The sequence below is a fragment of the Taudactylus pleione genome, unplaced genomic scaffold (assembly GCF_031769625.1).
Source record: "Taudactylus pleione unplaced genomic scaffold, aTauple2 ptg000464l, whole genome shotgun sequence".
Lineage (NCBI taxonomy): Eukaryota > Metazoa > Chordata > Amphibia > Anura > Myobatrachidae > Taudactylus > Taudactylus pleione.
This window is the reverse complement of record NW_028284866.1, coordinates 1,816,240-1,831,510: the sequence shown is the minus strand read 5'-3', so window position 1 is coordinate 1,831,510 and position 15,271 is coordinate 1,816,240. Positions and strand designations below refer to the sequence as shown.

Sequence of the window (15,271 nt, the reverse complement as noted above, 5' to 3'; positions counted from 1 at the left end):
CTATCACTGTTGATAACTCAATAAACAACCCTACCCCACAAACTTGCTGCCTAGGTGGCATCCTTGATTCTGAACTGTTGTTTGTTCCACACATTCAATCTGTCTCAAAATCATGTTACATACATCTAAAAACATATCCAGAATATGCCTGTTTCTTACACAAGATACTGCAAAAACTGTCATTCATTCACTCATTATCTCCCACATTATATACTGCAGTAGTCTCCTTACTGGTCTTCCCCAAAACAGACTCTCACCACTACAAACCATTTCGAATGCAGCTTTGAGGCTGATCTTCCCCACTAAATGTTCATTGTCTGCTGCTCTGCTCTGTCAGTCCCTCCATTGGTTACCTATTTTCTACCCAATTCAAAATAAAATACTTTAACTTACACTGAAAACTATTAACCAATCTACACCAACATACATCTCTGTGTCTCTCAAATGATCTCCCAGCTCGACCTCTCTGCTCTGTACAAGCTTTGCGCCTCTCTCATCCTCACTCATCACCTGATCCCATTCACTGTTATAGGACTTTTTTCGGGCTGCACCCAATCTGTGGAATTACCTCCCATGCACAGTAAGACTTTCCTCTAGTCTCCAAACCTTCAAGCGTTCTCTGAAAACTCTTCAGACAAGCTTATCAGATTCCAGAACTATCCACAAAACCTCCTAAGCTATCCTTCCCAATTACATCCCCTCTATACAGTCCATATCTAAGTGTACATATTTTTCTTCACTTTCACATCCCCCTGACTCTAAGCAAACATCGCTGTGCGACTGGATCAGACAACCAACCAAGAGCCGCTGGCTATACCCATCTGCAATGTGTAGCGATTACCTCTGTGTCTGTCTGTTATTACCCAGTTTGTTACCCATTGTGAAGCACTAACAGAATATGCTGGTGCTATAGAAGTAACTGATAATAGAAGATAAAAGCAATGTATTTACTATGACTTTCTGATGGACGTGTGCAAGCTATGGAAGGTATAATGGGAGAGAGTGTATAAAGCATATAGGTGATTTATGGTGTGCTTATTTGATAAGCTTTCATCTGTTTTTCTAGGATGGAATGAACTGGGTCTGCAAAAATGTGAATGCAAAGAAGAAATAAAGGACTATAAGCAGCAGTATCTCACAGACTGCTTTACCACCAACGTTCTTTTCCCCTGCAAAGGACTCAAAGGTCATGGCTATTTTATTGTTCAGATTCTGGATGAAATGCGTACAAACACTATATGCTGGTCTGTGTCATTGCAACAAAGCATGTCTAATCTGTTACTTAGCCTACTGCCTATTTACTATTTTCTATTACTCCTGTATCCTAGACTCCAATGTAAGCAAAGATCTACTGTAGGCATAGAAAGACTTCTTTGTTTACTGTCATTTGTACCATTCATTGGCATCAGTGGGCTACATAGGAATACTATTAAATAGAAGCCGCTCTGCATTAATGCCCAGATGACCTCTATTCTGTATACCCTTTTAGAGGAGAGGAAGGGACTATATGGAAATACAGCTTCTTGTTCGTAGATCTGCCACAAATGCTACCCCAAGTGATGTTTACTGTAGACAGGTTACCGCAACCCCTCCATAGCTGCAGCTGTTCATCCAGTAATTCCACAAAGTGCGCGCAGACAGTTAATAGCTTGAGATTTTCTTCCCTTACGTTGCCCTAATGCTTCACTCGTACCTCATTGATTAATGAACAGTACCTCTATTTAGAGCAGGCATGTTTGTAACCTATAGCAACCAGTCAGACATTTGCTCAAATTTTTTGACTGGTGTTTAAAAAAACAAAACAAAAAACAAATCTAGGACCTGTAACTGTGGCTCATTATTGCTCCTTGTTTGCTCTGCACCTGTTTTATTTCATTCCACCCCACCATGCAGACTATCCCAGTTATATATTTATGATAAAATCCTTTTCTGCTCTTCCTGTAACTGATAACCATTTAATGCAGTGGGGACACACTACAGAAATTATGTAAGTGCAAAACCCTAAAAACACTAAATGCCGGCGTCAATAACCTGGTGCAATGTGCACAAATGTTTTTGTTGTTCTGTTCTAGTGCAGCTCAGAAGATGAAATGCTGGTTGCTATCATTTGTGCACAGCGCAGTATGTCATCTGCTAAACCTCTATTATCTAGATTTGCTAATTAGTAATATGGGTGGAAGATCAAAAGCTCTTGATTACATTGCTCCTAATAGAAAATGGTGATCAAGCTATTTTTGCACCGTGATCTGTCTGAAATTTGGCAGTGATTTCCTTATGCTTGGGTACAGTAAATGGAAAAATGACTCGAGCTAACAACTATCTTGCTGTCAGACGAGTCTACTTTCACTTGACTTTTTCAAAAATATAAGACTACACTTAATATAAGCATATACTGTAGGATATTTAATCTTGGGGCAATACAAAAATTGGGAGTCCACCAGAAACCACTCTTGTTATGCAGGAGGTGCCTCAGAAGGTGGCTAAATTTCGCAATGTAAGGCCAAAGTTTTCCATGTACAAAGGTCACATGTACTAGATTATGATCCAATGGCTGTTGAGCACCCAAAGAATAGTCATGTGATGCCTTATAGAGGACAGTCATTTGGCAAATGGATCTGTGGGAGGAGCACAGGGGCTGACACGTCATTTCATTGGTAAATAGCTTTAGAATAATGATTCCATGATGGAATAAGGGGGACTGTTGGGATCACTGCATATACTATTGCTGGATAATACCCCTCTCTGCGTTTACCAATGTCCTCTCTTCTGAATATACAAAGGTCGCTAATGACAGGCAACGCTAAGGCACACAAATTTAGAATTTATGTTTTTAAAGTATACTGTGAAATAATCAAAATAAAAATTTGCATCTGTCCAGTAAGAAACAGTTTATATAAATATTTATTAATATGTTTGGTTAAAAAAAAATGATGCTGGAATAGGAACAGTAATTGTTAAAAGAAAGTTCATTCCAATATGCACATTTTTGTATATTGTATCATTTTTACATGGATTACTTGTATATTGGTGTGGTGTTGGCTGGTTTTTCTATGAATTATTCAACTGTACTGCAAAAAAAAAAAAAAGTATTATATTGCTCCAAGTGTATCATGTTATTTGTCCCATTCTAATCTCTTGAGAAAGCATGGTAACCGAGAAACGCTGTACTGTACTATTGGCCAGGCTGAAAGTGCCACCCAATCACAGATCTCCTAAATGTGGCGTCGGCTCGCCCACAGATCTGGTCTTACAGCTGTTGCAGCAATTACTGAATAACAGCCAGATCTGATGTAGGTTAGCCGATGTCTTTCTGTGATGCTTGACTGAAGACGCTCCATTCAGTACTCTGAATATCGTAAATTGTTAATGGTAATTATCCATAGGTGAGCATTAGAACTCATAAACACTTATGCTGGGTACACACTGCAAAGATATATATGTAGGAGGGGCTTCGCCCCCTCCCCGCAGCTGCCGCTGCATGTGTATGGGCGATCGTCTGATCGCCTGTACATGCTTGCCGATGGACATGTCTGCAGATATATCTGTCCATCAGCTGTGCAGCACAGCCAATGCGATATGTCTGTGAACGACTTTGTTCAGACTTATCGCTGGTACACACTGGCCGACGGGCAGCAGGTATATCGGCCGATCAATTGATCAGCCGATATATCTGTCAGTGTGTACCCAGCTTTTGGGGGGTGTTTATCAAAGCTTGGATAGAGATAAAATTGAGAGATAAAGTACTAACCAATCCGCTCCTAGCTGTCATTTTTCAAGCACAGCCTGTAAATTGTAAGTTAGAAGCTGATTTTAGTACCTTATCTGTCACAAGTTTCTTTCTCCAATCTTTGATAAATACACCTCTAAATATATTTCACAGGTGCTTTTTTGCTGGCTTCTAAACCTGTGTTGTTAAGATTTATATTTAGTAGTGTTTAGTATATTCTTAAGAGGGAGAGAGAGAGAGAATGTGAGTTATTTTACGGTCCTGTGCAGGGAGGATAAAGGACATTAGCATCTCTGATGAGACCTCAGACACTGTCACACACCTGTCTAATGGAACTAGCCACGGCAGCCGTGTAAGGGCAATGTAACTGATGTGGTTATTGTAGCTGCGCACTTTGGGCCTGATTCAGGTTGGATCGCAATGCTGCGTTCACACTCAACTGGCTGCTGCGAAAATTTGCTAATGAATGCATTGGCACTGCCATCGCAGCACAAGATGCAGACACCCAGCACTACATAATGATGCCCCCATACCCTCTCCTCACATCCGTACTAATATGCAAGTATGCAAAATCATCGGTAACATCGGATCTGCATGGACACTTGTGGTTGACATGACCCTGCCGCAGAAGTTGCTAAACTTCCTGCACGCAGTGAGTACTCAGGCAGCGTATTTGTTCGCTGTGAATAATTTATGCACGCCCCTGCAATGGCATTAAAACGCACTGACACACCTGCGTTCACATGACCACCCCCGTCACCACCCACAAACGGCACTTCCTGTCAATCACTGAGTGGGACGGCGTACTGCCTGCGATCGCATTCCCGATCACAGTGCCTGGTTCGCACACTGCGTCTTACACGCATGCGCAGATTGCAGACATCGGGCCGGCTGCGTGTGAACGCAGCATTGCGATCCAACCTGAATCAGGCCCTTTGTTTCTAGAGCAACCTTCCAAGGATCTTCTGGCTCCCGGTGTTCCTGAGAAGCTCCATAGACTATATTGTCTGATACATATGTTTTGCCATATGTCAGGAGTATCTTTTGTTCTTATCTAATAGTTTTGTTAGTTTGGTCTATTCATTAAACAGACCTGTTTTGTCTCACCACCTAAAAATGCTCTATTTATTTAAGGCGCGCACCTCTTCAGTGTCCTTCCCTTTCCTGTGACTGCTACAGGGGGATACATATGGTAGACGCACATTTTTGCTTCATCTCTGTACAAGCTATGAGCAAAATTAGGGCGTGCGCCACTTCCTCCCTTCTGCTCTCTTCTCATATTTTCCGACCTTACAGACCTGTTACACACTCTATTACATCGTACTACACCCGTAGTGATGTCACACCTGCTTTCTCTCACTGACAGCATAACAGGACAAAGGGCAATCGTTCTAGTAGTGAATGGTAAGCTCTAATGTCCAAGGGTTAGATGTACTAAGCCTTGGAGAGACATAAAGCACTAACCAATCAGCTCCCACCTGTCCTTTTTCAAACACAGCCTGTAACCTGACAGGAGCTGATTGGTTGGTACTTTATCTCTCTCCAAGGCTTAGTACATCTCTCCCAAGCTAGATGAGATCTTTACAGAGCAGCCGGATGTCTTTCAGAGATGCATATGATTGACCAGCGGTCGGGAGGCCGGTGGTCAGAAAACCGACATCGTCATCCTGATGTTCAGTATCCCGACAGAGGCCAGTAAGTAGCCTAACCCTCCCCCTGGTGCTGCCTAACCCTAACCTCACCCCGGTGGTGCCTAAACCTAACCCTAACCCTCCCCGGTTGGTACCTAACCCCGCCCTATTCCCGACCTAACCTTAACCAGCAAACTTACCATCGAGATGCTGATGTCTGTATCTTCCAGTGACGTGCAGTAAGGTAAATGGCTGAGGAGGCACTGGCTAGCATATATGAACCCGAGGGTACATGTGGGCATTATACAAAGGTGCAGCAGTATATAGTGCTGGAAATTTGGTGAGTTTTGATCAGGGATGTGCAGAAAAGGTAGACAGGGGAGGCAGTGCCTCACCTCCCATACACTTTTTACTCCAGAGTTTTGACTATAAAAATGATTAGAATAATACAAAAGATATTTATAATATTTTCTTTACAGCTTTCTTATTTTCTAGTCCAAACTCTGGAGTATACCTAAGTATGACAGAAGAGGCTCTGCCTCACCTCACCGCACATCATTGGTATCTTCATCCCTTCAGGGTGGCGTTGTCGGGATTCCGTCATCGGTATATTGATGTCCAGCATCCCATCTTCCAGCGTCACTGGGACCTGTTAGCAGATAACAGCACACGCAGGCTGTTAGCAGCTCTCTATTATAAATGTCTCCCTGCATTTACCAACATTCTCGATGATCTGATTAATTTAGATCAGATTATTGAGCATGGGGACTGTTTTGGTGCCACGCGTGATCCTGGCAAGTTGCCCAGTATCACCGTAGTTTTCTCAGATTGTGCGGCTAGCATCATAAATGCCACAATAAGCTCTGCAGCTGGAATAACATATATTTATCACTTTATTTTTACATGTGACAAATCGAAATGGGAATTAAAATAGGCTTAGTGTCTCTTAATGACTACTGACTGTTACAGGCTTTGAATATCGTATACTAGAATCACAAATGCAAAACTATCTTGGATGGTGAGAACACCTCATACAAGCAACTAATATTACTAGGCTGAGGCACATAAGTATATTTCTAATATGTTTGCAAGATGTCCCATTAAGAACTATGATTGTGGTATGTAGACCGGAAAACCTCACTGAGAAAACGGCGCGTGATGGCCTAAATTTCATAATCCCCTTTTTTAGGGAAATGTATTTTATTTGTACTTAATTGCAGCTCCCCAACATCGCGTTTTCTAGAGCTGTCTCAGAGTTTAGGAATTCATGTCTGCTTAGTACAAACCAGTTTAATCTGTAGGATCTATGCCTTTTAAACCGTGGCATTCTCTCGATTATTTCTGAAGTACATATGACAACATGTTTCATGGAGATTCCTCTGCTGTGAGCAGTCACGTAGGGAAAACAGAAGGTTAGGACCTCCCCTGATTTCTCTGCTGCTGTTATTTTAACTGCAGAGCAAACAGACCCTACCTGGATTTATGCAGAGATGACATGCTGCTTTCAGCTCCAGCAACAACACGAATTGGTGGAATTTGTGATATTTGAAAGGACCTGTCACCTCTGATAGGAACCTGTTTTGTTAAGTAAAGTGTGCAGCAACAAAAACTCCCCCCCATCCTTCACCTGGTAGAGGGACTCTGGCTTGGGGGTTGCACCCTGACCCATGTGCAGTGTGTGTGGTGGGGGATTCAGTTAGCAGTGTGCACTACTATAACACAAGTTAAGAAACAGGAAAAAATAATCTTTGCTCATACCTATAAGGTCTTCCTACTGTAGTAACCTGTTATGTGTGCAGCCGTAAATCCCTCAGAACCTTGCTCTTACTTGAACCCCCCCCCCCCCCCCTCTCTGATATCTGTCCTTTTCAAATGAGGAGTTTTTGCTTATTTCCGGGACGTCCTTTGCAAATAATATCTGCAGGCACTAACCTGGATGTTTTACACCATCCGCTATATTAGAGTGTTAGAGTGATTAGTCAAAGCTCGGTAGCTAATAATAATCGAACTACTGGGGAGCAGTAAAGCATTCTTGCTAACTTTTGAATGCTGGGATCCAGAAGGTCCGGATGGGTGGGGGAATCGCAGTATCATAGCGGCCCCCTCAACATATTACAGCGAATCCTGGTGTTATGGGGGCGAGCTACAATGATGCAATCCATAGCGATTTGTGTAATCACGTCTCTGTCCCTCCCTTTTCACTGGAGAAGTGGCAGCTGTGGGCGTGTTGCTCACTATCCCAAGAGCCAGGAGAACTCCCTTCCAGATTGGGGAGTCTCCCAGAAGTTCTGGGAGAGCTGGAAAGCATGCTGTAACACCCATCAACGTCCTTTTCAAGAATAGTTGAAGTTGTACATCAGCTGCTTTAGATCGCCTGTATAAGATTTAAGGGTACTGTATGTACCTTCATTGTTTTGTTTTAGGCACACAAAGTTTACAGGTGGATATAAAGCCCTATGTAAAAAGAAAATGGTATCCGGTCATTCGGTCTACAGTAAAAAGGTAGACCATGTTTAGTTGGACAATACAAGTTAGACAGGCAATAGGTCGACAGGGTCTGAAGGTCGACACACTAAAGGTCGACTGGTAAGGTCAACACACAAATGGTCGAAACGTGCGGTTGTTTTTTTATTTTGTTAGGGTTAGGCACCATTGGGTCGACACACAAATGGAGGATTAGCGTTAGGGTGAAGATAGGGCTAGAAAACAATAACAATCATGTCGACCATTTATGTATTGACCTAATGACCCTGTCGACCTTCTGTACCTGTCGACCTAATGACCCTGTCAACCTATTGCCTATTATGGTGCATACACGGTCAGATTTTCTGTCAGATCTGAACGATAATGATTGAACGATTTTTACGATCGTTCATATCTGAAAGAAAATCTGACATGTGAGCCTGCAACGATGAACGATGCGCGTTCCCGATTGTCAGATATCGACATCTGATGTGTTTGCAGTCATATTTGGACGATTCCATTCATTTTAATACAGGCTGAAATCGTTCTATCGTTCAAATCGTTGGTAAAATCGTTCATCTGACAGATCTGACCGTGTGTATGCACCATTACTTGTATTGTCTACCTAAGTATTGTCTACCTTTTTATTGTAGACCTAATGATCCCCACCCTTGTGAAAGGGGGCACAATCTGGCTCTACCTCTACACTTATCATTCCCCCAATTACGCTATCACCTGAGGAATATCACACACAAGTAAAACGGACAGGAGAGCTTTTAGCTGGGAGAGGGCCTGATTCAGAGCCGCTCGTAAGCTCCGATCGATGTTTGCCCAACTGCGCATGCGTACGGATCGTTAAACGCATGCGCGAACCAGTCAGTGCGGTCGAAATTCATGTGCTCGCAAAATAGCAAATGCCTGATAATTTGAGTGACAGAAAGAGGCTGGTATGTGGGTGGTAACAGGGGAAGGTGCTTGAAAACGGGGAGTGGAGATCCGAACGCAGGCGTGCTTAAAGGTCAAAACGGGCGTTTTATGGGTGTGCATAATTAAAACAGCAGCGTCATTGACCACGTCACTGGGTTATTTTATAGCCAGAACTGCTCGCAAGATTGTGGTAGCAAAAACCAACCACAAGAATAGCGAGCAGTTCATACGCTGGTTGATCTATTCTAATAAATAGCGGACATGACGTAGGATGCGAGCGGCCAGGGGGCGTAGTTTTCCAAAAAACGACCGCAAGTTTTGTTCGCTCGTTCAGACCTAGAGGCGTGAACAGACCGCAAAGAGCGAACAGTTCATTAGAATAGCCACCCCTATTTTCTGGACGAGTGATCGCTAATTGCGTCCGGCTCTGAATCAGGCCCAGAGTGAGAAAGGGGCCATAAGTTGGCTCTGCAGACTGGCTAAATGTTACAAGCATGTGTAGTAATGCCTTCATAGCATCTATGTACAGTCATGCAATGGAAATACTCTTATGCATTGATCTCTTAAATTGGACTTAAGACAAGTAGGAAGTGAAGATAAAATAGGGTTAGTGTGCCTTTTATATTAAGCTTATGTTGCACTAAAAATATTTTCTTTCAGCTGAATATATTTGGAAATTACCCATTTTCCTTCAGCAGTGTAAAGTGTAAAAGTTTCCAGGGTACTGATGTTTCGTTGTATTGCTAAATACAGGTTACATTAATGCATGCGAGCAGCCTGCAGACCCAGTTATGTCTCCAGCTATTTTTGTTTATCAAAAGATCATGTGGGTTTCACATCATACGAGGATTATTGCTCAATGGATCACAGCCATGTGCATATGTTGGATTTTAGAGAAGGAAACCATTGGGATTTTACTCCTGCTCTCATGTCCCTTTATGTCTGGATGTTCAGTATCTGATTTCTGCAGCCCTACAATTTATTTGCACTGTCAGTGGTATCTTCTTATATTGTAAAGCCCAATGTGTTACTTTTAAATGTATTTGTCAAAAGAAAGGGAAATAAAAGGACTTTTATTAGAAATACCAAACACTTTGTTTCTGTTTTTCAATAAATTATAAAACACATTTTTTATCTTTCTATGACCAAATCGGATATCTGTCATCTTCTGAAATGTCAATAATGTCATAAATCCAACTTTACCCAGATTTCCGCCAGTATCCAATTCTTGAATTTCCAACAATTTTACTGGAAACTAACGATCACTTAAAGTGGCTAAAATTACAGTTAAAATGTTATAAATACATCCCGACTTTTACTGCAGAGCGCAAAACTCGATGGTGGAACAATACTTATTGCAAAATAAAATGATAAATAAGCAAACATTTTCTTCTGGGAGCGTATTCAAGGTCACTTATTTCTTATTCTACCAGAATACTTTAAAAACTAGATGCTATTAACATCACAATTACAGCAATCAGTAATCTATTTTTACCATTATTTTATTGCCATGGTAGCTGAACTAAAACTACCGGGAAATAAGTCTGTATCCTATTTTGCTTTACTAAGCGTGCCCAGTGCATGTATAGAACCTCTAATGCACTAAGTAATAATATAGAAGTGCCGCCACTATACTTGAGAAATAATATTGCTCAGCGTCCAAAGCATAAAATAGCCCAAGTGATAAAAAGAAAAGTACTCTCCCGCAATGATAGTAACACATAAAATGTATTCAAAAATTCACTAGAGATAGTGTATGACAATGTAATTCTGTTTAGTGTAATACCCCTGGTTCGTACTAAGCCTTGGCTAGAGATAAAGTGGAAAAAGATAAAGTACCAACCATTCAGCTCCTAACTGTCATGTTTCATGTGTTTGAAAAATTTCAGTTCGGAGCTGATTGGTACTTTGGCCCTGATTCAGAGCCGGACGCTCTGACCAGAGCGCTCGCTCTGAATCAGGGTCCTCCTCCATGAAAATGGAGCGTCCTCCTGGATGCTCATATAGCTGTGGGTCACCACCCACAGCATATACGAGCGTCCAACAAGATGGTCGCGATGGTCTTGACCATCGCGACCATCGGACTTGCGAGTGAAACCCTGTGGTTGGGTTTCTCAACCACAAGCCCTGGAGTGATTTTGGCTCTATCAGAGCCAAAATCACTCCCACTGACATCACTAGTGATGTTAGTGGGGCTGGCTTCAGACGGTAGGCGTTCCCATGGGAACGCCTCCGTCTGGCCGCCACGCCCCCGGCACGCCCACCAAAGGGGGCGTGCTGTCGATGTTGATTGATTTGTGCAAGACCCGGAGCGATGGAAAGTCCTTCGCTCGCCGGGTCTCGCGCATGCGCACGACGGAGCTCCCTCCGTCATGCGCATGCGCAGTGGGGAACATCGACCCACTTGCGAGCGTACTGCCGCTCGTGAGTGGGTCCGAATGACCCCCTTTATCTCCATCCACTTTATGTCTCCAAGGGGTAAATTTACTAAGAATCGAGATGGGTCGAGATGACCTTCTCGGGTGATTTCTCTCGTAAAACTCGTGTGAGATAGCAATCTCGAATCAAATCACGGAAGTCGGAAGTACTTTACTCCTATCTCACCCGAGCTTGTCATCCCGTTTCTTGCTAAATTTGAGAGATGTATGTTTGAGGTGAAAACTATGTCAAAATCACTTTTCAAACCCTCAAGCCCCTGAGCTGCGAGATGGTCAGAAACATACACAAATCATTGTGATTTGTGTATGTTTCTTTCTGTAAATGGTTAAAATAGGGTTAATTTTAAATAAAAATGACGTGAGGTCCCCCCCAAAAACACTAACCAGCCCCGGACTTGCCAGCTAGTCCTGGTTCTTTAATTACAGGGAAAAAAATGTGTAGGGTTCCACTGTAATTTAAGAGCCAGCACCAGGCAGCAGGGATAGAGCTGGTTGTAAATATACGAAGAAAAAAATTGACATACGGTTGCCCCGTATATTTAAAACCAGCCCTGGACCCTTTCTAACGGGAGACTGATGCCACAGCCAGGGGTGCCTTTCACCGGGCCCCCCAGCCGCAGCATCAGCCCTGACCGCTAGTCAGCCCAGGCCAGGGATCCCTGGGGAGTTAGGGACCCCTCCAATAAAGGGGTTCCCCTCTCCAGGGCACCCCTGGCCTAGCCCAGGGCTATCCCTGCCACCCCTGGGCGGTGGGTGGCGGGTTGATAGTGTCTGTGTATTGTGTAATAATTAGAATATTTCACATTGTCTATACAGTGGAACTATAGGTCCCAGCAAGCCTCCCCCTGCATGCTGGTACTTGGAGAACCACAAGTACCAGCATGCGGGGTATTAAGGGCTCAATGGTACATGTAGTTCACCTGTAAAGAAATATGTATAAAAAACAACACACCATGAAAATAAAATTTTATTACATACATATATACACATACTCACCTGCTCCCAGATGTTCATGTCCCCTTGTCAACGTATCCAATGGAAGTACCTGTAAAAAAGCTCCAATACTCGCCTTTTGTCCCACGATGTTCTCCGCAATAATCCAGAGGGGCCCCGGATACTCTGTATCTACACGCATCAGCATGTTGATGCAGTAACAATAATGAGAACTCAGAGCTTGAGCTCTCATTATTGTCGGGACGTCAGCCAATCATCTGCGGCTTCCATTAGCGGCCGCTCATTGGCTGGGGCCCATGTGGACTTAGCCAATGAGCGGCTACTCTCACTGATATGTGCAGGCTGCAAGCTCGGGAGAGATTTGCAGAGAGAAAACACTGCAATCTCGGGTGAGTAATCTCCTGTAAAACGAGTTACTCGGGAGAGAGATCTCGTTCTGCTTCACCATCGGCAAACTCGTTTAGCCTCAAATCGCCTGTTTGGTAAATTTTGAAACAAAAAAGGGATTAAATCACCCGAGTTTTGGCGAGTTCCAGCGAGATGAATCACTTTGCAAATCAGGACCATTTCGAATCTTGGTTAATTTACCCCCAAGACTTAGTACATAGAAAGTGAAAATATGTCCAAACAGCAGGTAAAAGTTGAAACAGTTTATTCATAATTGGAGTCCAGCAATTATACCTGGCTTCTTTTAAATTACAAACTGTTAAGTGTACAAATATCACAAAATACGCTTTTCTCGCTATTTCTGAAGGTACATTAAGCAGTTAGAAAACAAATATTAAGCAATAAAAATGGAAATAAGATAACAATCATGTAGTAAAAAAAATATGGCATAAAATGCAAAGAAAAAAACAAAATCAAATTCATAGAAAAAAAGTGTAGCTAAAATCTGCTATGTGTTTCATAGCACCAGTCCGTGTCTTCAGGCAGTCAGCGAATACATCATTACAGTATTTGTTCTTTTGGGTATTGTAGTGTCACAGACACAACTCTTATGACGACTCATTCATGGGAGCCAGGGGTATTTCCCCCAAATAGTGTCTATGACAATGTAATTCTATCTTTAGTGGATTTATTTTATAAGTGTTCCGATCAGCGCCAGAGAGTACTTTTCCTTCTATCTGTGATCAGGGCTGGAAGTCACTCTTGCAGTGCCTCCTAAGTCACTTCCACCCAAAACCGACAGCCAGAAACTACCATACAGAGGCCCTGATTCAGCTTAGGACGGATGTAATTCCGTACTTGCAGTTATGGTAATGCAGCAGGAGGCATCACGCTTCCTGCATGCATTACTTATCCTAGCTGCATTGTACAATGCAGCATCTGATAATCTGCCGGAACATCGGCTGGTTAAGTGACCCATGGGGGGTCACACAGCCGGCCGCTGCAGATGAGAGAAAGAGGCCAGGAAATATCCTTCAGCTGACGGAGATCCTGGCCTCTTCAAACCACCCCCAACTAAGGCCGCCGTCGCCGCCCCCTCCCTTCCCACAAGCTGCAGCAGACTGTCAATCAATGACAGACTGCTGCTAGTCTGCGTGTGAGATCACAAACCCGTTCTGCACAATGAGGAGGCGCCTGCGTTCGGATCTGAATCAGGCCCAGAAATCGCAATACAAAAAAACCCGTCACTCTGTTTATATGTAAGGAGACCTGTGTTTTTAGATTTTACTGATGATTTTAATTCTAAACTCGCAGCCAGAAAATTTACAACACATATGACTGCAGACGACAATGCTGGCAACATTTTAATTATATTTACTGGCTTTTCTTTAAAACGTCACTCAAGAGGAACCTCTTTTTACTGACACTTTTTTTTTTATTGAAGCAAGATGTAACAATACATCATAAAGACTTGTACAATAGTTTCATAATAATGACAAAAGAAAAACAACAAATAATCCTTTGTCAATCTTGGGAGGAAGGCAGATCACATTAATGAAAATATTCATCGGTTACAATGTATAGTTCACAAAATATAACAATATATTTTTAGTACATGTTTAATAATATAGCAATCGATGAATGAAATGTCACTCGTCACGTGTATTGTCAAAAATATATATAAAATCGTATACTCTTATGACACATTTATGTTACTGCAAATGTATCGGAGAGAAATCCGTACCAGCGAGAGGAAGATGGGGATCCAGAGACTGAAGATAGTGGATCGGGACCCCTTTTGGACCTCAAAGCATTGATGGGGTAAGTGTCTGATAACAGGTTGCACTTTTTTGGTTTTTTATTCTTATCTATTTTTTTTTTCTTACTGACAAGCAAACATGACGTCTTTATAGACTCTAGTAAACTTACTGACAGTTGGTAACAATGATTCAGAGGATTCTCCAGAAAGTGTGGAAAGGTGAAAGATTTTAAACATTTACTTTTTCTTACTTTAATTTTGTTTCTTAATTAACAGAATAGTAGTATCTAGTGATAAATAGGATGGGGAAGGACAGATGAAGGAAGTTCAGAACACCCTCTCTCTACACACTGAGAGATACATTGGTCGATAATTGATATGCCAATATATCTGCTGCCTGTCGGCCAGTGTGTTCCCGCGATATGTTGGTGAACGTCGTCGTTCACCAACATATCGAATTGGCTGTTCTGCACAGCACAATGGACAGATATGTCTGTAGACATATCTGTCCACCGGCAGGTGTGTATGGGCGGTCGGCAGACCGCCAGTACACACACAGCAGCAGCCGCGAAGAGGGTGGGGCGGGACATGTCCCTGACGCGGCTGCCAGGACCCCAGGGCACAAGCAGGTGAAGGCCGTTCAGTGTGTATGAATGACCATCATCCGCAGATCACTCGATCTGCAGAGATAGCTGTCAGGTCTGTAGCCACACAAGGTTGGGTGTATGAGCACAAAAGTTGCTTCCAGGATGCACCAGGAAAAGGTGAGTATGAGGCATGTTTCCATGGCCCTGACAGAAGTGATAGCCTAACGTTTTTGGGCATGTTGCCGAACTGTGTCACTTTGCCAGTACAGGAACTTATTTTTGCGTTCAGTCTAGCCTGTGGTGTTCTATTAGTGGAAAGCAAAGGGCAAGGAGTCACTGAATACAAAAAACAACCAGCAAAATGAATTGCATTGCCAACCACTCAAATGTATCCAAAA

General features: G+C 42.8%; 1 protein-coding gene across 1 annotated transcript in view; it reads left to right on the top strand.

Moving 5' to 3' along the window:
- The window catches only part of ARL3 (ARF like GTPase 3), a 48,031-nt gene extending 38,206 nt beyond the window's left edge, over positions 1-9,825 (top strand). The window contains exon 6 of the mRNA XM_088448708.1: positions 1,067-9,825. Coding sequence (XP_088304834.1) covers positions 1,067-1,114 — 48 coding nt within the window. The 3' untranslated portion in view covers positions 1,115-9,825. The remainder of the gene's footprint in view (positions 1-1,066) is intronic.
- The last annotated feature ends 5,446 nt before the right edge of the window (positions 9,826-15,271 follow it).